The sequence below is a fragment of the Muntiacus reevesi genome, chromosome 1, assembly GCF_963930625.1.
Source record: "Muntiacus reevesi chromosome 1, mMunRee1.1, whole genome shotgun sequence".
NCBI lineage: Eukaryota > Metazoa > Chordata > Mammalia > Artiodactyla > Cervidae > Muntiacus > Muntiacus reevesi.
In genome coordinates, this window is record NC_089249.1 from 166,615,616 (window position 1) to 166,637,744 (window position 22,129).

The following is a 22,129-nucleotide window of genomic DNA, read 5'->3' on the forward strand; positions in this document are numbered from 1 at the left end:
AACAGAGCCTGGAGCGTGGCACCCAGCCCTTGCCATTGCTCTGCCTCGGCGGGGCTCCACTAGTCTCACAGCCTCCCGCCCTGCCCTTGCCCCGTGGCTCCGTGAAGAGCAGTCTCTCTCGCCTCTCTCGCAGGGAGCGCGGTTCAGCAGATCGGCCTCAGTGTTCCTGTGATCATCATCAAACAAGAGGAGGCCTGTCAGTGTCAGTGCGCGTGCCGGGACTCTGCCAAGGAGCGGGCGGCCAGCAGGAGGAAGGGCTGTCCTTCCCCGCCCCCTCCCACGCTGAGCGCCCAGCCTCCTGACGGGCCCAGCCTGAAGCTGCCCCCCCAGACTTTCTCCCCACCCCCGATCCCCCTGTCCTCCTCGTCCGCTGCTGCCCCTCCCTGTGAGCAAAGCAGACGGGCGGTGACTCCTTCAGACCCGCAGACAGAGCCGCTCCGTGCCATAGATGTGTCAGAGTTTCTGTCCCTCCCGAGCCTGGACACCACTTCCAGTCTGATTCCCATTGAAGCACTGCTGCAGGAGGAAGAGACGGGCCTGGCCAGCAGCTTCTCCAAGTGAAAGGCCTGCGTGCTCCCCTCCTGGAACAGGCCGAGCAGGAAGCAGGAGGTGTGTGATGCCTGACATCGTGGGGGTCAGCAATTTGAAGGATGAAGAAATCTACTGTTTGAAATCCTCACCTTTCAGACGTATTTTCTTTATTCCTATCCCAGGAGCATCCATTTTTAATGAACTGATCTTTGGAAAAAACAAAACAAAAACACAAAAAAAAGCTAAGTTATAAATGAACTGTTTGGCTGCACTGTATGTCACTTTTGCTTATTGTCATGTGAACTTGGAAATTAAGGTTACTCGTATGCATAAAAATTCTAAATGAAAGGGTGTGGTTTCCATCAATCTGATGCTGCCCATCACTTGCACTGGGGTCTTTGTAGTCTGGGCAGCGGAGTTCAGTGTGTTGGATGTTGCGGTGCCCTGTGTGTCTTTTGAGGCTGAAACTTGCTTGCAAGGCCAGACCCTCACTCCATCCAAGAGGCAAGTGGCAAACGCAGGTCAGATGGCTGTGAGCTGGACAGGGACCGGGCGAGGTGGTTTTGTGGTCTGTAGTTGGTGATGGTGGAGTTGAGGGTGACTATGGCTGATGTCACCCTGCAGCCAGCGGCATCACAAACGGGCATCCAAAATCCTGGTCCGAGGCTGTGGGGACTGTCCGCTTCCGCGGGAGCCCTAGACAAGTTGTTGACTGCTCTCCGTTCGCGACACCTGTGCAGAGCAGGCTCTATCAACGTGATCATACTCTTTGCTCTGGGTTCTCTCTTCTCTCTCTCTCTGCTGGTTGCCAGGGCTTGCAGATCACAGTGATGAATTTTTCTTGGGGAACATCCCTGCTTTGTCCAGAGTGGACATGTGGTTTATGGCCAGTTGATGGTTGGTGGTCTGCCTTCCCTGAATGGTATCTTCTTCCTCAGAGCAGAAGAGCTTCATTTTGCTGATCAGGAGAAGGTGCGGCTTGATGGGAGTGATGTTTGGTGGCATGTCATCGGCAGGCCAGGTATCCTGGTTCTGGGTTCCAGCCAGGCTTTTGGTTGCCCCTCCGCCCCCAATCTCTGCCTGTCACCCCTCTGGATTTTGCATACAGCCTAGTACAGTGCAAAGAAGGATGTGACTTGCTTGGCTTAGTCATATGATTTCTAAACAAAAAAAAGAAAAAAAAAAAAAAAACACAAAGCGATGATCTTCTACTCAGGGTAAAACAAAAAATTCCCCTTCCACCAAAAAGCCTGAAATGTTGCAATAAGTTATCTCATTTGGAATGTTTCATTAAGTTGTGTTATAGGGAAAAAAATTTTTTTTATTTGTGTGTAGAATTATATCCATCTCTCTGCCTTTGGCTCCGAGTCAGTCATTGCCTCTTAAAATATACAATCCACGCTAAAATGGAAAGTTTCTCTTAACTGGCTCTATTAACGTAGTCACGAGTGCTCCCCACACTCACTGAACTCAGAAGCTAGGTACGACCCAAGGCCTAGCGAGGTCTGCCTCCCAAGGGCCTCGTCGCTGCCTGGCGCGAGAAGCAGGGTGCCACACACAGGGCTGCCCTGCTGAGTCAACGCCGTCGGGCAGAAAGCAGCTGTAGTTTTGCCTTCCTTTTTCACTCCCCAAGGTGACGAGATCTGCATTTGTCACTGTCCTGTCCCCTGCACCATTTCTCAGGGCCAGCCAAGACAGTATCTAGAGTCATCATTTACCTGGGAGCCAGGGGCCCTGCCTTTAACAGGATGTTCAGGGACAGGTTCGGATGAGAGGGCAGAGGTGGTACCTGTGACTGCCGAAGAGAAGTGGGCTTAACAGCTGGTGGTATCTCTCTCCTGGAGTCTAGTCAGGAGAATCCATTTCTTTTTTGACCCTCTGCACTCTCCTGTCCAAAAGGCTGGTGGGTTCTGGGTGACCACTGACCTCAGCAGAAGTTGATGAGGCAGGGGGAGCCTTGTGTTACCACAGTGGGTTCGTCTCCCTGGAAAACAGCTGCTGAGCATGGGTTGTCCTCTGCTGTCGCTAGGCCTTGAGCTCGTGGGAAGCTTTGCGGTAGGTTCCTGGCTGTTTTCTCCACAGCTTCTGAGAGAGAGCAGCTCGGTGGGGTCCCAAGTGACCTCCCCCTGCGCCCACCCTAGGCTCACCTGAGATGTGGCTCCTGGGAGCTGAGGTGGAAAAGAGGAGCCCGGTGAAGGCCGTCGGAAGTGCCCGTGGTTGAAATATCACTTCCCCACTGCTGCGCTTGTGTTGGGTCTGCTCAGGTCAGTGACTTTTCTGCTCTCCTAAGGTTGAGGGTGATAAAGAAGCCGAGTTTTAGGCTGACAGATTTTTCTAGTTGAAGTATCCGCCTTTTGAGGGTGACCAGAGATTACAGGGGGGCCTTTGAAAACATCAGGGACGTGCTTAAAATGCTCGTGAGTGAGTGTGAAGAGCAGGTTTACTCCACAGGGTAGGCAGTCTCATTTCCTTCCTCTTCTGGCACTCTTCCCCGCCCTACCCCGCTTCTGTCAGCCTGGTCTCTAGTGCCAAAGGCCTTGGAGAAGAGAGGGCCACTGAAAATGGAGCCACAAAGAGCCTTCATGAAGAGTGGTTTTCAAACCCAGGAACGATCCTAGGGTGAAGCTAGGGAAGGTGTGCAGACTGCCAGCAGGTAAAATCATGCCTTTTTTCTTCCCATGGTAACCTTAATCATATTCCCCCTGTAGACTGAGACTTCCGGCTCCCACTGGCATCTCCAGTTAGACTGCCCCTTTACAGGGTGCTAGTCAGCCTGGGGAATTTGGAGGTTTGTGGGCTTGGCAGGTGGCCACAAACTTTGGCCAGTACCACCAAATTGCCTTAGTGAATTTGGCCCTTCCCAGGTAGGTGAGGGAGGCATCGAGGGAAAGTGGCCCTACCTTTCCTGGCAGTTTGGCCAACCTCACGGGGGCATCAGTAGTTTGATGACAGGAATTGCTGTCACTCATTGAATCCCATCCCACTCTGCCCCACTCCACCCCACCCCACCCCACCCCCCTTTAGAAGGAGATCATGGTACAAAGCCCAGGAGGGGCCTTAAGGTGTGAAGACTGCTCTGGATAGAAGCAAGGAACTTCTTTTCACCATCTCTGGAGAGTTAATAGACTGGAGAGTTTTACTTTCAGGGTCAAGGCAGCAGACTGACGGGGATAATGGGCAGGTGGGTTTTTCTGAGAGATTTTGTATAATGCTGAATGTGTCCAAAGGGACGGGTTTGCAGAACCTCATATTGGTATATTAAAGAAATAATTTTAAAAAAAGCACTTTAGGTTATTTTATCTTTAACTCAATTGCTGCAATTTCTTTTGTGTGTGTATATATATATACATATATATACTTTCCACAAAGTTTTATTTTTTGCTCAGAAAAAAAGTTAAATTGAGGTGTGACAAGAAAAGCACTTACCTTGGTGCAATATGTGTAGCTTGACGGTCGTTGTCCCATGTGACCCTGGCCTGGCCGCGTTTTTCCATTCTATCAGCCCTGTGCTATGAGGCTGTCCATAGGGAAACACTATTATGCATTCTCAGCAACTGCTCAATCTATGCAAGCCTTCCCTGTGTGCCCAAGGGCACCCCCTCAGGCTCTCTGAAGAACTGCTGCGGGTCCTGTTTTTTCTGCTGACTGTTGAGGCCCTTTTTCATCACTTCTGCTTGGCCCTTTGCCATCTTTCCCCCCTTCACCATTACACAATGATGCCTGAAAGGAAGAAACCGGTTGTTCCTAGGTAGACACCTGGCACTTTCTAGACTTTTACATTTGTAATCAGGTCCATTGTCCTTAATCTAAAGACTTCTCCAGAGTCACTGAAATCATGGATTTGTGGAACTGCAACAATATTGCTAATGAGTTTACAGTTTTCCTACACCACCAATCAGAAATATGTTTGGGGAAGGTGGTGGGGGTCACAGGGGTACAACCCGCCATCCTGTCGCTCTTTAAGCAAAAGCCTCCAGCCCTCATTGAATCCAGTAAACAAAGCTGTTAATAATCTGCTTTATGAACTTTCTTCCATCTCACTCCTCTCCCCCTCCCATTTTACCTTCAGTTTTCAGGCTACTAACGAATAGAGAAGTTTTAAAAACATACTTCAGCCAAAGCAGAAAGATTTCCATAGATCATATGCAAATAGTTCTGCTATGACATAGATCAGAAATTGACCATTCCTAAATATTGGGGAGGGGAGAGGCAACAAAACTGAACTAAGCATATTTCTGATTGGTCATCAGTTTAGCCTTTTTTCTCTTGCATATGTTGGGAGGCAAGAGAAGGGTTCCCATTTTCTTCTCACACCTTTTGGGGAAGCTGATGATCACTGTTTGGGCATTTCTGTTACTCCTGTTCAAGAGAGGGCTTCACAGTCTGCACTGAAAAATGCAAATTAAACTGGATCTTTATGTCAATGTGTACATAGTACAAGCTTTTTTTTACTGGAAGCAAAGTTTAAAACCACACACTGCCCTTTTGGTGGTGTGCTTGCTGGGCCCCAAATTGGGTGATGATGTCATGTCACTTTCTCAGCTCAATGCAGTTTCTACTCTTTTTCTTACGGGGAAATTTTTCATAAAATCTTTTCTTCACCAAACCCAGGGGTGTTTTCTGCAATATCCTTATTATCCTCATAGTGGTGCCAAGTCCAAGAGGCCTCTCTTGCCCTTTCCCCCTGTGTCCTCAGGCCTCCCCAGGGCACTGTTTGACTCAACAGTCTACATCCTTTGTTGTGTTCTGGAGAATATGGGGGTGGGAGGTCGGAGTTCAAGGTGGCTGTTCTCTTTCCCTGTAAACTCCTAGTCCCTGTTTGGGGAAGGTGGCTGGAAACAGGGTTTTGCTGAATCTCTGGCTCAGTTTTTCTGGCCAGGAGAGGCAAGACCCATGACAACCTTCTTTTTTTGACACACACTAGTCATTGGCCAGAGGTCTTGGTTGAAAGTTCTTTAAAATCCCAAATAGTTTTATTTGGATTATGTAAAAGCCTACCAAATTTATTTGTGAAACATGGGAACAACGGACTTCCACTGAGCGATATGAAAACGTTACAGGTTCAGTACTTCCAAAGGAAGAAACCTCTAAACCCAAAAAAGAGTAAATATGAATTTGTATTTTTGAAGAATGTGAAATAATGGTGTTTGCTTAATTGCTCATTTTGTATAAACTTAATATTGTACTTTAAAATATCTGCTAAGAAGTGAAAATTTAACTTTTTTGAATTGAAAAAAAGCAATATTAAATACTAATGAAATCCTAATTAAATGCTTATTTAAATCTGGTAGTATCTGTGGCGTTTCTTCCCAACCCTACCCATGGCTGACAGTTTTCAACCACTTCCCCCCTCCCCAGTCATCAGAGTCTTTAGAGAGGGGACAGAAAGGAAAGGTCGGTCACCAGGAGAGTCTGCAGGATTCCTTTTAATAAAGGCTCTGCTCAAAGTGTTTTGTGGGGCTAGGAGCCCCCAAAGCATGAAATGGACATGTAACACCACCTGGATCCCCCAAAGCAGGCCAGATAATTCTGGCGAGCACTGCTGGTCTGCCCAAATCTGGGTAATCAGACTGGGTATTCATTCGTCGGCTACATTTCCGAGCTCAGCACTGCCTTCAGCCAGGATGAAGTGGGAGTGAACCCAGCTGCTAGCCGAGCTGCCTCCCCAGGCTGAGAGCCAAATACCAGCCATTGCCAGTGAAGACTGGCCCCTTTATTGAAAGGGAGTTGTTCAGAGTCCAGCCACCAGCCCCGGGGAGAGAGAGAAGATAGGGCGCCCAGCTCGGGGATGGTCAGGGCTCCGCAGCTCCACCGCTAGCATCCTTTGGAAAGCCACCTCTGGAGGAGACAGCTGGCTGGGAGGGCGCTCCAGGTTTGGCTGAGACATTCTGATTTGAACAGGGGGGATAAAAAAAGGAAAGAGAGAAAAGAAAAAGTGAGGTTGGGAGGAAAGGCCTTGGATTAGGCCCCGAAAGAGATGGCCATTTGGCGTATGGATAACACTTAACTTTTTCAAAGCCTCTCGTCCAGATGAAAGGCAGTAGGGGGTAAAGCGGTGGGGATACTCGTCCACCCTCCAGGGGAAGCCAGGGCTTAGCAAGTGCGGCCAGTGGGCAGTCCCCACCTCCCAGGCCCAGCCCGGGGTGGGCACTGACCCCGCCACCAGCCGGCTCCGGGCGCCGGCGGCCCAGCTGCCGCAGCATCTCCTCGCAGGCGGCGATGGTGTCCAGGAGCTGCCGCTGCCGCTGCTCCACGGCGTCCAGCAGCTGCTGGGCGCGCTCATCCCGGGGCGGCTGCGGGGGTGGCCTCCCGCCGAGCCCCAGCCCCGCCTTCCCACGGTCCACGCCGGCAGCCTCCCTGCCCGGGAGAGAGCGAGACAGACGGTCAGGGCCGGCGCTTGCGCCGGGTCAGAACCCCTTCCCCCCGCCCCGACGGGCCCCCTCTCACCCCCGTGACCAGTCTGAGCCCGGGCCCCATTCCATCTCCGCCTGCGCGGCCCGACCACCGCCCCCCTTTCGGCCACCCCCACCCCCCCGCCCCCAGCGCTGCGCTAGGGCTCCGCAAAGCAGCGCCCCGCCCCGTCCCCACCGGTCTCCTTCAATCCTCCTGGGGGTCGCGGTCCCTTTAAGTTGCCCGGCGCGGAGGTGGGGCCGAGCCTCCTGGACCGGAAGATGACTGGACGCGTCACTTCCTCCCGGAAGCGGGCCTAGGCGGATGTCTCCGGCTCGTCCGTGCAGGGGGCTGAGGGCCGCGGTGGCTGCCAGCATGGGGTTGAGCGAGGGGCCGGCGGGCTCAGCCCGGAGCGGGCGCCTCCTTCGCCCGCCAAGCCCGGCGCCGGGGGCCCGGCTGTTGCGGCTCCCGGGGAGCGGGGCCGTGCGGGCCGCAAACCCGGAGCGCGGCGGCTGGACCGAGGCGCTGCGGGCCGCCGTGGCCGAGCTGCGCGCCGGCGCCGTGGTGGCCGTCCCCACCGATACGCTGTACGGCCTGGCCTGCTCGGCGAGCTGCTCGGAAGCACTGGGCGCCGTGTACCGTGTCAAGGGCCGCAGCGAGACCAAGCCGCTGGCCGTATGCCTGGGCCGCGTGGCCGACGTCTACAGGTGAGGCCGCCCCGACCCGGCCCCAATGGGGGCGGCACCGCGGGAGGGGTTTCCGGTGACAGGCTTGGGAGACTGAGGCGCAGAGAGCGGGAGGGGCTTGTCCAGGCTCACCCAGGAATCCGGAACTGGAAATGTGTATGGAGCAGTTAGCGTCTGCCAGGTCTTGAACGTGATCGGGGACTCGGCGCTGAAAGAGGCAGGCAGAGTCCCCTATTCTCCTGGCGTTTTTTGTGATAATGGGTTGGTGGTGCTCCTACGGCTTAAGAAGAAAGGAGGGGGAGCACGGTAGCTTAAATTAACAGAGGGAGTACTTTGAAGAAAATAAAACTCGGAGCGCGGTAGCGGTGCAGCTGTTGTAGTCTCCCAGACCAGAGACCTGTGGGATCCAAGCCTGGAGTGCACCTCTGGAGCCCTGCCTTCTGCTCAAGCTCTTGGGGGTGAAAAGGGAAGACAGGCGGATCCCATTGTAGTCCCTCAGGTCACCTTTCCTAGATCTTCCTAGGTTCTGGAATAGGACCAGCAGTGCCTTTCATTTGGTTGGATTTGCGCCCCCTTTGTTTGCCAGGTACTGCCATGTGAGAGTACCCGAGGGGCTCCTGAAGGACCTGTTGCCAGGACCAGTGACCCTGGTAATGGAACGCTCAGAGGAGCTCAACAAGGACCTGAATCCTTTCACTCCAGTGAGTCAGATTTTCTCTTGTGTCCCCAGACTCCTGCCATTGGCTTTCGCTAGGATCCAGGCCAGGCCCATTCCCCATCACTTCTAACCTTTTTATGATCCCCTTTCTCCTTGCCTCATAGCTTGTAGGCATCCGGATTCCTGACCACGCCTTCATGCAGGACTTGGCCCAGGTGTTTGGGGGCCCACTCGCGCTCACCAGTGCCAACCTCAGCTCCCAGTCCAGCTCTCTGAATGTTGAGGTGAGAGTAAACCCAGTCCTCTCTGCAGAAACATCAGCCAGGCCAGTTTCCTCTGAAGGGGGGCGGGGGGGGGGGGATGATGGTTCACTGGAATTGCTTGGCAGGAGAGCCACCCTTTCGGTTTCATACTAGGAAGTCTGCCCATTTGGCAGGGGTGGGAGAAATCCAGAATGACCTCAGAAAAGTTTTAAAGTTGGAGAATCAAGGGGGAGAATCGATTTTTCTTCCCCTTAGTGTCTTTTTAACAATAATAGACATCATAAGTATGTCCCCCCCCCCCCCCCCCCCCGGCCCAGCAGAAGGCTGAAAAGTTAAGTCACTTATCCCAGGGACTCCTTTTTCTGTTCTCTTAACTCTGCCACAAGCTAGGTAATTTAACAATTCAGTCCACAGCTCTGAAGGGAAACTCCTTTCCACAGCCCAGGGGTTGAGTGCCATTGGCATGCACTTGCTGAGTTCACCTATTTCTCTTTGCTACCCTGATCCAGAGTTCTGCTGAGATTCAGGATTATAGTAGAGGGACCAGAGTGACCATCCAGTGCAGCCAGGATAAAATAACTTGCATACAGTCACACAGAGTTTGGTGGAAAGTCAAGAGTAGAGCCTAGGGCTTTGGATTCCCACCGAGGTCTCCAGTCATTTTACTCCTCCCTCCCAAACTGAAGCACCGTGTGGAATTTCCTCTTGCCATAGCAAGATTATCTTTAAGCTCTCAATAGGTGCTCCTTGGGGTACTAACATGGGGAGCTCCACACCTCATGGGATGCGGTATCCGGGGTACAAATGCAGTGTCTTTGTCACAGCTGACCCTGAGTTTGCTTCCCCTGCTTAGAGGAAGATGCCTGCTGCTTTAGAGCTGTGTGGCCTCTGCCTATGTGCCCTGTTTGTGGTGTGACACTGCAGATGCTTCTGCCTCTTAGGAATTCCAGGACCTGTGGCCTCACTTGTCCTTGATCATTGATGGGGGACCCATTGGGGACGGCCAGAGCCCAGAGTGTCGATTAGGCTCAACTGTGGTGGACTTGTCTGTGCCTGGAAAGTTTGGCATCATTCGTCCTGGTTGGTGAGTCGCTTTCTGTTTTCCTGGGGCACAGGGATAGGATTTGGGGGGGGGGGGGGAGTTGTAAAATGCAATTTACAAAAGCGCCTTGACCAGGAAAAAAAAGTTTTCCCTCCTATCTTGCCCTGAGTGGGGTGGGAAGTTTGAAGAGGTGGTGGGTGGAGTGGAACTAAGTTTGCTAGTTGTTTCCTGGCTCTTTCAGGATTCAAAGGGTCCATCACAGGTTTGACGAACACAGCATATTACAAAGAGTTTAGAGGTCCCTGATCTCCAGACTCTGGTGGGCTCAGGGCTTTAAGAAGTCAAACCCTAACTTGTCCTCCATTTCCTCCCCAGTGCCCTTGAAAGTACTTCAGCCATCCTCCAGGAGTATGGGCTGCTCCCCTCACATGGATCCTGCTTGTGACACTCTGGAGGAGGATGGGCCCAATGACTGGTACTGGACACTATGTGTCCGACCGCTGGTAGCTGGCAAGGCCTCATTTGCAGAGGCTGCTAGGGTTACAGTGTTAGTAATCTGACCTTTTAAGGCAGAGTTTCTTTCTGAACTGTATAGACCAGAACTCAGAAGCTGCTCATTAAGCCTCACACCTGGTTTGGGAGGTTATATTATCTATAATTTCCTATATTAGCTAAAAGCTGAATAGAAATTTTAAGTCCATTCCTAGGATGGCCTGGTTCGGTTAATAGATAGGTTTCTTCTTCCTTTGATTTTTGAAAAATAAATAACCAGTTTGCATTCTAATGAGAACCTCTTCTCTGGTGGGTAGTGGCATTTAAGGTCCAAATCAGCTAACGCATCAGTTGATGCTTTTTTAAGAGTCTCAAGTGACCAAAGGCACTTTGTGCTTCTGAAGCTGGAACCAGGTTAGGGTAAAACCTGTGGAGCCATAGGCCAAACACTGCTTCCTCTGAACCAGGGCTGGTTCTGTGCTGTAATTGCCTGGCAGAGTCATCGTTTTGGTCTAATGATGGGAAGTAAGCTCAGTTGGGGCAGGGGGGGGTCCAAATTGTTAAAGAATGTTGGAAAATCTCTGCTGTTCTTTTTAGCCACTTTTTTCTTATTTATTCATAATACAAAGTATAATGACTTACACCTGTAGTACCTTTATTTAAATCCAGTGTCTGCTCTGCAGCTTTTATTTACATATATATATCTCTCTCAAGTATTAAACATAATTATTGTTGGGCATTTGAACTTTGTTTTTTCTTTAATAGAAAAGAATGCTATTAAACATCTTTGTAAATGTTTTATTTTTCTTCTTTTGAATTATTTCCTTGGTGTAGGAGTACTGGGTCCAAGTATATGGACATTTTTATGGCTCTTGATACAGGTTAGCCTTCAAAAGAACTGAATCAAGTTGCATTACCATCAGCAGTGTGTGAGAACTACTGCCTCTTCCCCCTAGTCCGACTGTACTTTTAGTGTTTTTAAAAATGTGTGTGTGTGGGATGAAGCCTCATTGTCACTCCTTGTAAATTACTGCAGGTCACCATCCAGCCCTTTTCACCTATCTCTGCCTGCCTTGGTTTCCTTCCCCAACTGAATCACAGCAAGGGGACCAGGCCTGCCCAATCCATTGGTGGGGTTTAGTACCTGTTACCTAAAGGAACTGGGGACTCCTTCTGGTGACCAGTAGGGTCCACTTCCTTCCCTCCCCCCTCACATCCCAGTTCTCAGAATTGGGATTCAGTCTTATGCCCATAAACTCAATACAGTGGTTTCGAATGCATGTTTCCAAGTAGATTTTAAGACTATTGCCAGGAGGATGTCCCAGGGCCTGCTTTGAGCATCCCTGCAATTAGCATATTAGTTTGTAAAGAAGCCTTGGTTTGTTAAATATTCCCTCTAGAAGTCATGTAGAAACTACTAATTTCTTAAGCAAAGTCGGCCTTTCCATTGTGTTAATATGGTAGCCAGCCCATCCCACTTGTCAGTTCATCACAGAATCTTACTGAGGGGTCAGAGTTTGTTGACCTAAAGGGAGTAAAAGGAAAGCTGGCTGGAGGATAGGAACAACACGTCATATTTAATACAAATCACAGTAGCACTGAAAACGGCTCTAGTGAGTGGGCCTCATTCAGTTCAGGCAGCTAATGGGGAGGGGGGTGTCCTAGTCCTCTCCTGGAGCTAAATGCTCATCTAGGAAAGTGAAGGCTCTGGAGCACAGAGTGTTTTCTTCGAGGAAAATGAAGTGAACTCACAGCACTGGGGAAAGCTGCAAAAAGGAAAAACTCATAGCTGTGCTCAGGCACTAGCTACAAGGCCACACCAAGTAAGGAATAAGGAAAGCTGGCTCCTAAAGTTTAGGAAGACAGGAGCCATTCCTGGTCACGTTTTTCCCCAGCACCTGGCACGTGGTAAGGTGCTCGCCGAGGGTGTGTTGAATAAACGTGTGAATGCTCAGGATTATTTCTTGATAATCGGGTCTGGGAATCTACTGGAAAGAGCTTAAACCAAGAATTTTCCCTTTTATAAAGTCTTAAGTATGGTTTCTTAACTTGGGGAAGACAGCCAATGTGGGAGGGAGGCCTGGGAAGGACGCAGGCTGGCAGAAGAGCGGGTGCATGCTGGCCCAGAGCCCTGACACCCTTCTACGTGCAGTGACTTGGTGACTCCAAACACCAGCCAGCTGAGTTCCAAGCTAGAAGGAATTGTTTTAAAGTGTTGTGACTGACGACGTGGAGCTGCCTGGGGGTAAGTGCAGTCCCCTGCCAGCCCCTGGGGTTCCCACTCTGGAACACCCCCTAGTTTTCCTGTCCCTGCAGGACACCCACCTGCCTGAGGAACTAGCTCTGTTCCCCATGGGCCCTGACTTGATGGGCCCAGAAGCACCTAGCTGCTGACTCGGGAGCAAGTGCCTATAACCTCAGCCGAGCCCCGCGTGGTGCCATCTTCCAGAGAGGCTGGGATTCAGCACCTCCCACCCTGGCTTCGAGGCGCCTCACATCAGCCACTGCTCCTTCTCTTTGATGAAGTGCTCCGCCCAGCGGCGCGTCAGCTCCAGGTACAGGCTGGGCTGATGAGGCAGGTAGTCCAAATACAGCCGAGTCGGCGTCTTCTTGGGAATGGCCTTCTCAATCTGGGTGCCCTCATGCCACTCGTTGAAAGAGGTGATAGAGACAATCTCGGGCCTCACAGTCAGGGCTGCCTGCAGGGCCGTCTCATAGTACTTGCCATTGACCCTGTTCCGCGTATTGTGGTTGTTCCAAGGCCTGATGCTGGTGTCAATGTAGCCAGGCCCCACGCTGGGAATGAACATGAGATTGTTGGCATCGCAAAAGTTCTTCACAGCTTTCCAGTTCTGATGGGAGGAGCCGAAGGAGAAACCGTTGGAGGCAAAGTAGGTGTACATGCCATCAAATCCAGCGGTCAGGATGTCATGGGTGTGGCCCTCCTCCACCAGCAGTGCTATGAAGACCCCATCATAAGGGGTGTTGCGGATTGAGTGGGGCCCGCTTGGTGTCAGGAGGTGGGCCCAGGCCTCAGGGGATGTCAGGTAGGAGTCGTAGATATAAAAGAGTGGGAGGCTCTTACCCATGCTGTTCTTGTAGCGGTAAAATGCACCATGGGAGCCGTACCTGAGGAGCAAGAAGAAGAAAGGCTGAGCCAGCAGCCTAAGAGGAAAGAAGCCAGCACACCCAGAGGACTGGCCATGGATGAGACCTTTCCTGATGCCCAGGCACAATTTTGGATCCAGCTGGATTCATCATGCCTCTAAGCAAGAACCCAGTTCTGCCCCTCCCCCCAGCCTTGTCATTCCTCTGTTCAAGCCTCACTTCCCTGTCCCAGGGCTTCACTGGTGGCTCAGACAGTAAAGAATCTGCCTGCAATGTGGGAAACCCGGGTTTGATCCCTGGGTCAGGAAGATCCCCTGGAAAAGGAAATGGCAACGCACTCCAGTATTCCTGCCTGGAGAATCCCATGGACAGGAGCCTGGCAGGCTGTGATCCATGGGGTTACAAAAGAGTTAGACACGACTTAGTGACTAAACAACTCTCACAAGACTCAAAGGTTAAGAGGCTTGCTTCTGATCACAAAATCGAGACCAGAGAACCAAAATTCAATCCCAGCTTGCTGTCTCCAAGCCCAATGCTGTTTCACACTTTTTAGATGCTGGGGACACAAGTATTCTGCCCTTTTGTCTCTTGACCTACACCTCCAAGCCTTCTATCCCCGCCCCCATTTTGATCCCCACCAAAATCCAAGTCTTGGAGCCTTACGTGTCAATAATGTACTTGATGTTGTCATGCAGAGTGATGTCATCTCGGCCCTTGTATGGCTGGATGTGGAAGGCCACCTGCCACAAACACAAGGGATATCGGTCAGGTGAGTATCTTTCCAGGGGCAAAACCTATGAAGTCTGTGCTCCAGCCATGGCCTGAAGAAGAGGCAGAATTCAGGAGAGACCTGGCAGTGGTGGGGACAATGTAAATAAAAGCAATCACTGCCCTTCAGGCCCAAAAAAAGAGGAGTGAGAAGTTTCCCCATCTCCCACAGCAGAGCCTTAGGAATCATTCCGATGGGCTATTACAGGCTAATAGATTTCAACTTAATGTGCCACCTCCCAGTGATCGGCACTAGCTGCCTGAAACTACGGAAAGAAGTTTGATCTGGTTTGATCTTGCAGTCTAAGGGTTTGTCAAGAGTCTTCTCCAGCACCACAGTTTGAAAGCATCAATTCTTCGGCACTTAGCCTTCTTTATGGTCCAACACTCACATCCGTACATGACTATGGGAAAAATCATAGCTTTGACCATCCAGAACTTTGTCAGCAAAGTAATGTTTCTGCTTTTTAATATTCTGTCTAGGTTTGTTATAGCTTTTCTTCCAAGGACTGAGCATCTTTTAATTTCTCAGCTGTAGTCACCATCTGCAGTGATTTTGGAGCCCAAGAAAATAAAATACATCACTGTTTTCACTTTTTCCGCTTCTATTTGTCATGGAGTGATGGGATCAGATGCCATGATCTTAGTTTTTGGATGGTGAGGTTTAGGCCAGCTTTTCACTCTTCTCCTTCGCTCTCATCAAGAGACTCTTTAGTTCCTCTTCACTTTCTGCCATTAGAGTGATATCATCTGTATATCTGAGGTTGTTGATATTTCTCCCGGCAAACTTGATTCCAGCTTGTGATTCACCCATCCCAGCATTTCACATGATGCACTCTGCATGAAGTTAAATAAGCAGGGTGACAATATACAGCCTTAACATACTCCTTTCCCAGTTTGGAACCAGTCCATTATTCCATGTATGCTTCTAACTGTTGCTTCCTGACCTGCAAACAGGTTTCTCAATGTGACAGGTAAGGTGGTCTGGTATTCCTATCTCTTTTAAGAATTTTCCAGTTTGTTGTAATCCACACAGTCAAAGGCTTTATAGCATAGTCAATGAAACAGAAGTAGATGTTTTTGTGGAATTCCCTTGCTTTCTCCGTGATCCAATGAATGTTGGCAATTTGACCTCTGGTTCCTCTGCCTTTTCTAAATCTAGCTTGCACATCTGGAAGTTCTCGGTTCATGTACTGCTGAAGCCTAGCTTGAAGGATTTTGAGAAGTACCTTGCTAGCATGTGAAATGAGCATAATTGTATGGTAGTTTGAACATTTTTTTGGTATTGCCCTTCTCTGGGATTGGAATGAAAACTGACATTTTCCAGTCTTGTGGCCACTGCTGAGTTTTCCAAATTTGCTGGCATTTTGAGTGTCGCACTTTGACACCATTTTCTTTTAGGATCTGAAATAGCTCAGCTGGAATTCCATCACCTCCACTAGCTTTTTTCGTAGTAATGCTTTCTAAGGCCCACTTGATGTTACCCTCCAGGCTGTCTGGCTCTCCATGAGTGACCACATCATCATGATTATCTGAGTCACTAGGACTTTTTCATAGTTTTTCTGTGTATTCTTGCCACCTTTTAAAAATCTCCTCTGCTTCTGTTAGGTCCTTACAATTTCTGTCCTTTCTGCATTCAGTTGAGTATACCTTTCCCTTTCTCCCTTGCCTTTATCTTCTCTTCCAAGTGATATTTATTTAGTCTCCCATTTATCCTCTATTTATTTTTCCCAAAGTATTTTTCCCAGAACTCAAAAAATAAAGAGTGACACAGGCAGTATTTATTAGATCCCTGTCTCCCAGCATCACAATTACTATGTATATGCATACCTAGACTAATGCCAAGAGGCACCATCCCTGTGGAGGAGGAAGGGACATCTCCAGCATGGGCTACAGAGCACTTGCCCTCTTCTTGGAGACTCACCTGGATGTTGTACTGATGGGCGGTGTCCAGAATGGCAGGCACCAGGTCATCTGAGGGTTCCCCGTTATCATCAGCCATGCCGGGTGGGTACCAGGACAGGACCAGGACGCCTGAGACACAACGCAGAGAATACTTCAGAGACACACGGTACCCCACAACAGAGCTTTGCTTCCTCACAAACCAACTCCAACTGCCAAATGGTTTCTGAATGAAATCTTGATTGAGGCTCCTGCTAGGTTCTTTTCTTGCAGATCAGATCCCTGAGCTGGGAGTCCGGGAGCTGTCCACGCTTGCGGTGCTGAAGCTCTGGCTGCAGGAACCCTAATGTTCCAGGCCAGGAAGGAGCCTTAGAGCCCTGATGGCCTCTGGCCTGCATTAGCAAGTGGTTAAACAAAGGGGAATGGGTGGACAATGCCTCATTCACCTGGAAGATAGGAATCCACAGCCCTATCTCTGAAGGAGAGGAGCATCTCTGAGGTCCCTGAGGGAGAGGAGCCCTGAGCAGAGGTCATCTTCCCCTTCACAAGATTTGTCTCAACTGTCGACCCTCTGTCTGTCCTGAGGGACAGCGTCTGTGCTATCTGTCTGTGAATACATCCCACCATTGTCTCTGGCATTCAATCCCCCCCTCCAACCTCCACACTCATTAACCATTTCCAGAGAAATTGAAATGTACTGTAAAATCCAGCGGAATTCAGTGACAAAATCTGAAATGTCAGCTTCCCCACTCTAGCCTGCCTACAGATGGACTTCTATTCAAGCAGAGTATCTGATGAAAAAGCCCCCAAGACTCCTTACTGCAAATAGAACAGGGTCTGTCATACAACATGTACAAACTTTCCTTTCTGCTGCCAGAAAAAGTAGGAAGGGCTGAGGCTCTACCTTGTCCCTGGTGTGAAAGCAGAGGCCATCCCAGGTGCTACTGCTTTGAACTCCAGACTCCTTCGGGGACCAGAGTACCCAGGCCTCACTTACCCAAACCTAGAAGCCCAACAGCCATGAAGAATGCCCTCCTCTCCTCACTGTCCCTGGGACAGCCCTGGTGCAAACGCCTTCCACTGACCCTCCCAGCAGCTCCGCCCTCGGAAAGGGCCCTGGATTTGGGGGTGGGGAGAGGGGGTTGTCAGAGGGCAGAGAAGGAGGGGTCGGAATACAAGAGATGGGGGCGGTGCCTCTTGGTAAGCATGGAATTAGAGTCCTGGAAGAGAAGGGGTAAGAAGGGGGATAGGAGCAGTGGAAGTTGGGGTGTGGGGACGAAGAAGGGCGAGGCTGGGGGCCCGAGCGATGGGGGAGGGAGGAGCTCACCGATGGCAGCTTCCTTCAGTTGGGTCATGTGCTCCCGTAGCACGTCGGGGTCCCGGGAGCTGTAGGGCCCCAGCTCCGGGTAGAAGCTGGAGCCCAAGTCATCAGGAGGAGTGTGGCGGCCGCGGGGGTAGCTGGCCGAGATCTTGGGGTCCCAGTGCGGCACCATGACGTGGTCCCAGTGAATGTAGTGGCCTTCGCGCCCGGGGCTCCCGTACCACGAGTAGTAGAAGGCGTGCAGGTCCGAGTAGACGCGCAGACTCTGCCCCGGGGCGGGTTCGGCCTCCGCTGGGGCCGGCCCTGGGGAGCTGCCCGGGCCCGCGGTGCGGGGCGGCGGCGGCGGCGGCGCGGCGGGGGCGGCCGGGGCCCGGGCGGCCGGTGCGGGGGCCCCCTCCGGGTGTCGTTCAAAGGGCGCCAGCTCCAGGCCCGGGCCCAGCGCCGGGAGTCCGTCCGGAGCCTTGAGCGTGCGGAGGCCCATGAGAGTGCCGAAGGCGAAGAGCAGCACCAAGAACAGCGCGATGCAGGCGCGGCGCCGCCGCCGGGCCATGGCGGGCCCCGCGCTCCCCGCGTCCCGCCGGGCTACCTCCGCGCGCGCCGCGCCATGGCTGCCCGCCCGGCTCCGGCGCGTCGCGCAGCCGGCGCGCGTCCCAGGGAGACGGCGACGCCGGGAGCGGCGTGGGCGGCTCCCCGCCTCTCCCCCGCAGTGCGGGCGGGCCCGGCACACAGAGAATGCAGGCGGCGCAGACCAAGTGGTCGCGAGCCGCGGGGGTGTGGAAGGGGCCCAGACCGAGAGTGGCCGAGCGGAGAGGTCCTGGGCCACGGGGCCGGAGTCTGAGTCAAGGCGGACGGCCCGCGGAGGGTTTGTCGCCTTTCAGCCTGGGGCAGCGGTGGAGCAGCCCGCTGGGGTACGAGGACTGCTCTCCTTCCGCAGCCCAAGAGAAGGTCTGGGCGATGGCGCTGGAGGGCGTGGGAGCAGAGGGCAAGGTGGGGAAGAAAGTGTCTGTGATAGTTCTCTCTCCAGTGACCTCCTTCTCCGCTGTACCCTCTTTACTGACTTCACCTTGTCATCTCCGAGATCTTCTTTGCCCCGGATCCCGCGGCCCTCGGACCCCTTCTCAAACACCCCAAGCAGAATATGAATCCCGGGTTAAAGGGGCGTCGGGAAAACCCCAGGTAAAACACTACAGACCCTGGCGAGAGCCTGGGAGAACCAGGGAGACCGTGACTTGCGCAAGGTCACACGGACCGGGCCTTAGTCCAAGGATCAGGACTGTCTCCTTGCCAGAACTCTTCTCCACCCTGCCTGCTCCCAACCCAGCTGTCCCAAGCACTCTGTCCTTCGACAACCTCCTATAGTTAGTGAGGCCTAAATGAGATGGCTATCATAAAGCACTTTTGCAGGGCCTAACAAAATTAGCACTCAACACTTGCTGGAAGTTCCTTCTGGACTCCGAGCTCCAGAGGGCAGGCCCTGGGTCACATTTACCTTTTACGAATCCAAGGGCTTGAAGAACAGGGTTTGACACTCAGTTCCCAGGGTTGCTTGTGGAGTGAATACTTTGGTGTAATATTCTATAGACAATGATAAGTTTTTCACTCAACGTTAAGTCCAGACTCTGCATTATATATTATTTCACTTATTCAGAAAAAGTTTTGTTTATGTGTGCCTCCTTCTCTGGTCCATGAAGACAGCAAGTTTGTTTCATGAGCAACTGTATCTACAGTGTCTAAAACAGAGCTTGGCATAGTAGTAGGCTCTGGATTCTTATTTCATGAGTAAGTGAATTGTAGGAAACCCAGAAAGAGGAGGAGCAAGACTGGGAAATGTGGGTAGCTTTGGAGCCCAGGAAACTGCATTCGAGGAAATTCGTGGTACTGTTGCTGAAAAGTTAACCAGGTGATCTAAGACAGAAATGGAAAATTTTCTTCGAGCAGAATTTGAGTACTAGAAATTGGGAGGAGCCTCTCAGAAATCTGAGAACTATTTCATTCATTAGAAATCAAGGCAGAGTTAGGCCTGTACATTAAATGATGTACCGTTGACAGTTTGCATAATCCAGATCAAAACCTCATGTGATTCCTTAGCAAGAAGGAATGCTATTCAGATGCTGGAGAAGGTGAGGAGAAAAGGGAACCCTCATACACTGTTGGTGGGAATGTACGATGGTGCAGCCACTTTGGAGAACAGTGTGGAGGTTCTTTAAAAAAAAAACTAAAGTTACCATATGAACCTGCAACCCCACTCCTGGACATATATCTGAAGAAAACTCTGACTCAAAAAGATCCATGCACCCCAGTGTTCATAGCAGCACTATTTCTAATAGTCAAAACCTATAATAAGCAACCTAAATGTTCTTCAGCAGATGAATGGATAAAGATGTGGCGTATATAGACATTAGACTACTACCCAGCCATAAAAAAGGATGAAATAATGCCATTTGCAGCAACATAGATACAACTAGAGATGATCATATTAAGTGAAGTAAGTCAAAAAGAGAAAGAAAAATATCATATGGTATTACTTACATGCGAAATCTAAAATATGACACAAAGGAACCTACCTATGAAGCAGAAACAGAATGAGGGACATAAACCAGTGGTTGCCAAGAGAGAAGGGTGGGAGAGGGTTGGATTGGGGCTTTGAGATTAGTGGATGCAAACTGGTACATAGAGGATGGATCAACAACAAGGTCCTATCATGTAGCGTGGGAAACTATATTCAATATCCAGTGGTAAACCGTAATGGAAAAGGATACGAAAAAGAATGTCTATCTATGTATACTTTGCTGTACAGAATACGTGCCTGTAGTCATTTCACTGTACAGCAGTAATTACACAACATTATCATTCAACTATATGTCAATAAAAAATAAACTTTTAAAAAGAAAAAACAGTGTGAAGTAGAATTTTAATTTCAGCTCCAATAGCAAACATCTGAATCAAACTGACTTACCCAATGTGGAAATATACCATCTCACAATGCTGGAAACCCAATAGGAGAGCAGAGTGGCAGAAGCTCTGGTTCAACAATGTCATCAGGGACCTGAGAAGCTTTTATCTCACTGCTCTGCTGTCCCCATCATTGACTTCATACCAAAACTGGCTCCACTCAAAACACAGAATGATGGCCACAGACAGCTGAGGCTGCATGCTTCCTTTTGCCTTTCAACAGACAACAGTAAAACTGATTTCTCTTTCCCAGCAGTCCAAAGCAGCATTGGTGGCATAGTGGTGAGCAAAGCTGCCTTCCAAAAGTCCTAAGCAAGCATTTCCTTGAATTACATTGATTTAATATGATTTAGGTCTGTTTGACTCAAACAGATTTTTACCATGGGGAATGGAATGACCATGACTGGATTAGATTAAATTTTTGGAGTTAATTAAATGTTGGGGAGAAGACCATAATGTCTTCTGGACATTAGATGGAATTAGATGACTAATGAATTAGATGACTTTGGAAATGAGTAAAAATAAGAGGAAAAAAATACAGATGAAACTCTTGGGAATACCAGCATTTATAAGTTGGGCACAGGAAGAACACATGAAGTAAACTGAGAAAGAATCATTAAAGAGGAAGAGAATTGGGATTGGGTAGTGGTTTTAGATAACCAGTGGGAAGGTTTCCCAGCTGTCAATGATTTCACTATTTCTGGGACTGCCCTGCAATGCAATAGTGGTCCCCATTGGCCATGCCTGGAGTCCTTGACACTACCACCCATCCATAATGGTTTGATCCGAGACTGGAATTCTGACCCAAGATGATCACTGACCCAAGGGTCCTCGATTACAATCCTTCTTTGGAATTTTTCTCTCTGGTGCTGAGGATAGATTCAGTCTTTCTCTCAAAAGGTAATGCTATTAAAAGAGAAGGAACAAGGGACAGAGAAGAACTTAGTGTTATGGCGTTCCTGATTTGTTTTCCTTGAGGCCTGGCTCCAGTGTGAGACACTGAAATTATCTAATAAGTTATCTTTTGATTCTAAGCAAGATGAGCTCACGGAGCAGACTTTATTGGTTGCCCATATTAACCTAAAATAGTGAAACAGCCAGTTGTTTCATCTGAAAAACAGGTTTCTTCAGGAGCAGCAATGAATTGCAGTTTGGGACAAGCAAGTATTTGGAGAACCACATGCAAGTCCTGCTAAAACAAAGGAGAGGAAACTTTATAGGGAAGGGGGAGTTGGGAGGGGCCCCTATAAACCAAACCTTGTGGCTCAGCTAGTAAAGAATCTGCCTGCAATGTCGGAGACCTAGGTTTGATCACTGGGTGGGAAAGATCCCCTGGAGAACGGAAAGGCTACCCACTCCATTATTCTGGCCAGAAGAATTCCATGGACTGTATAGGCCATGGGGTTGCAAAGACTCAGACATGACTAAGTGACTTTCACTTCCACTATAAACAAAAAATCCACTGAAGCAAAATGGGAGCTTGAAATATAGTGACTTTTCAATGGCTTAGTTGTGCCAGTCTTTTATTGGCTGAGTTGTTGCCAGGCAAAGAAAAAAATCTGTATTTCTGCTGAAACAGGAGGGAAGGGGACAGGGCAAACCTTTAAAAGAATGACATAGCTGTCAGTCAGTTCAGTCGCTCAGTTGTGTCCAACTCCTTGCGACCCCATGAACTGCAACATGCCAGGCTTCCCTGTCCATCACCAACTCCCAGAGCTTGCTCAAACTCATATCCATTGAGTCAATGATGCCATTCAACCATCTCATACTCTGTTGTCCTCTCCTCCTTCTGCCTTCAATCTTTCCCAGCATCAGGGCCTTTTCAAATGAGTCAGTTCTTCACATCAGGTGGCCAAAGTATTGGGGCTTCAGCTTCAGCATCAGTCCTTCCAATGAATATTCAGTACTAATTTCCTTTAGGATGGACTGGTTGGATCTCTTTGCAGTCCAAGGGACTCTCAAGAGTCTTCTCCAACACCACTGCTCAAAAGCATCAATTCTTTGGCGCTCAGCTTT

General features: G+C 50.2%; 4 protein-coding genes across 6 annotated transcripts in view; 2 read left to right on the forward strand and 2 right to left on the reverse strand.

Annotated features, from left to right (window-relative positions):
* The window catches only part of MTF1 (metal regulatory transcription factor 1), a 42,177-nt gene extending 36,419 nt beyond the window's left edge, over positions 1-5,758 (forward strand). For all 3 annotated transcript variants that reach the window (XM_065916126.1, XM_065916133.1, XM_065916143.1), the window contains one exon: positions 134-5,758. In XM_065916126.1, the coding sequence (XP_065772198.1) occupies positions 134-561 (428 nt within the window). In that variant the 3' untranslated portion in view covers positions 562-5,758. The remainder of the gene's footprint in view (positions 1-133) is intronic.
* Positions 5,759-5,942: 184 nt separating this feature from the next.
* On the reverse strand, positions 5,943-7,096 carry C1H1orf122 (chromosome 1 C1orf122 homolog). The gene is made up of 3 exons (XM_065916181.1): positions 6,979-7,096; positions 6,687-6,888; positions 5,943-6,419 (listed from the first exon to the last, which is right to left on the reverse strand). The coding sequence occupies exons 1-3, from the start codon at positions 7,011-7,013 to the stop codon at positions 6,324-6,326; spliced, it is 333 nt and encodes a 110-aa protein (XP_065772253.1). The 5' UTR covers positions 7,014-7,096; the 3' UTR covers positions 5,943-6,323.
* Positions 7,097-7,124: 28 nt separating this feature from the next.
* On the forward strand, positions 7,125-10,807 carry YRDC (yrdC N6-threonylcarbamoyltransferase domain containing). The gene is made up of 5 exons (XM_065916169.1): positions 7,125-7,628; positions 8,194-8,308; positions 8,430-8,549; positions 9,470-9,612; positions 9,946-10,807. The coding sequence occupies exons 1-5, from the start codon at positions 7,246-7,248 to the stop codon at positions 10,013-10,015; spliced, it is 831 nt and encodes a 276-aa protein (XP_065772241.1). The 5' UTR covers positions 7,125-7,245; the 3' UTR covers positions 10,016-10,807.
* A 201-nt stretch (positions 10,808-11,008) lies between these two features.
* MANEAL (mannosidase endo-alpha like) lies at positions 11,009-17,856 on the reverse strand. The gene is made up of 4 exons (XM_065916157.1): positions 17,168-17,856; positions 15,863-15,972; positions 13,834-13,910; positions 11,009-13,191 (listed from the first exon to the last, which is right to left on the reverse strand). Exons 1-4 carry the CDS (start codon positions 17,709-17,711, stop codon positions 12,555-12,557), a joined length of 1,368 nt encoding a protein of 455 aa, XP_065772229.1. The 5' UTR covers positions 17,712-17,856; the 3' UTR covers positions 11,009-12,554.
* Between the last annotated feature and the right edge of the window lie 4,273 nt (positions 17,857-22,129).

Excerpts from the sequence above, each read along its gene's own strand:
- YRDC (XM_065916169.1), top strand. The coding sequence starts at position 7,246 with ATGTCTCCGGCTCGTCCGTGCAGGGGGCTGAGGGCCGCGGTGGCTGCC. Across the intron at positions 7,629-8,193 it reads CGCGTGGCCGACGTCTACAG|GTACTGCCATGTGAGAGTAC; the intron begins GTGAGGCCGCCC and ends TTTGTTTGCCAG. Across the intron at positions 9,613-9,945 it reads GGCATCATTCGTCCTGGTTG|TGCCCTTGAAAGTACTTCAG; the intron begins GTGAGTCGCTTT and ends TTTCCTCCCCAG.
- MANEAL (XM_065916157.1), bottom strand. The coding sequence starts at position 17,711 with ATGGCCCGGCGGCGGCGCCGCGCCTGCATCGCGCTGTTCTTGGTGCTG. Across the intron at positions 15,973-17,167 it reads ACTGAAGGAAGCTGCCATCG|GCGTCCTGGTCCTGTCCTGG; the intron begins GTGAGCTCCTCC and ends GTTGTGTCTCAG. Across the intron at positions 13,192-13,833 it reads ATCAAGTACATTATTGACAC|GTACGGCTCCCATGGTGCAT; the intron begins GTAAGGCTCCAA and ends CTTGCTCCTCAG.
- C1H1orf122 (XM_065916181.1), bottom strand. The coding sequence starts at position 7,013 with ATGGAATGGGGCCCGGGCTCAGACTGGTCACGGGG. Across the intron at positions 6,889-6,978 it reads GGCTCAGACTGGTCACGGGG|GGAGGCTGCCGGCGTGGACC; the intron begins GTGAGAGGGGGC and ends TCTCCCGGGCAG. Across the intron at positions 6,420-6,686 it reads CGGAGCCGGCTGGTGGCGGG|AATGTCTCAGCCAAACCTGG; the intron begins GTCAGTGCCCAC and ends TGTTCAAATCAG.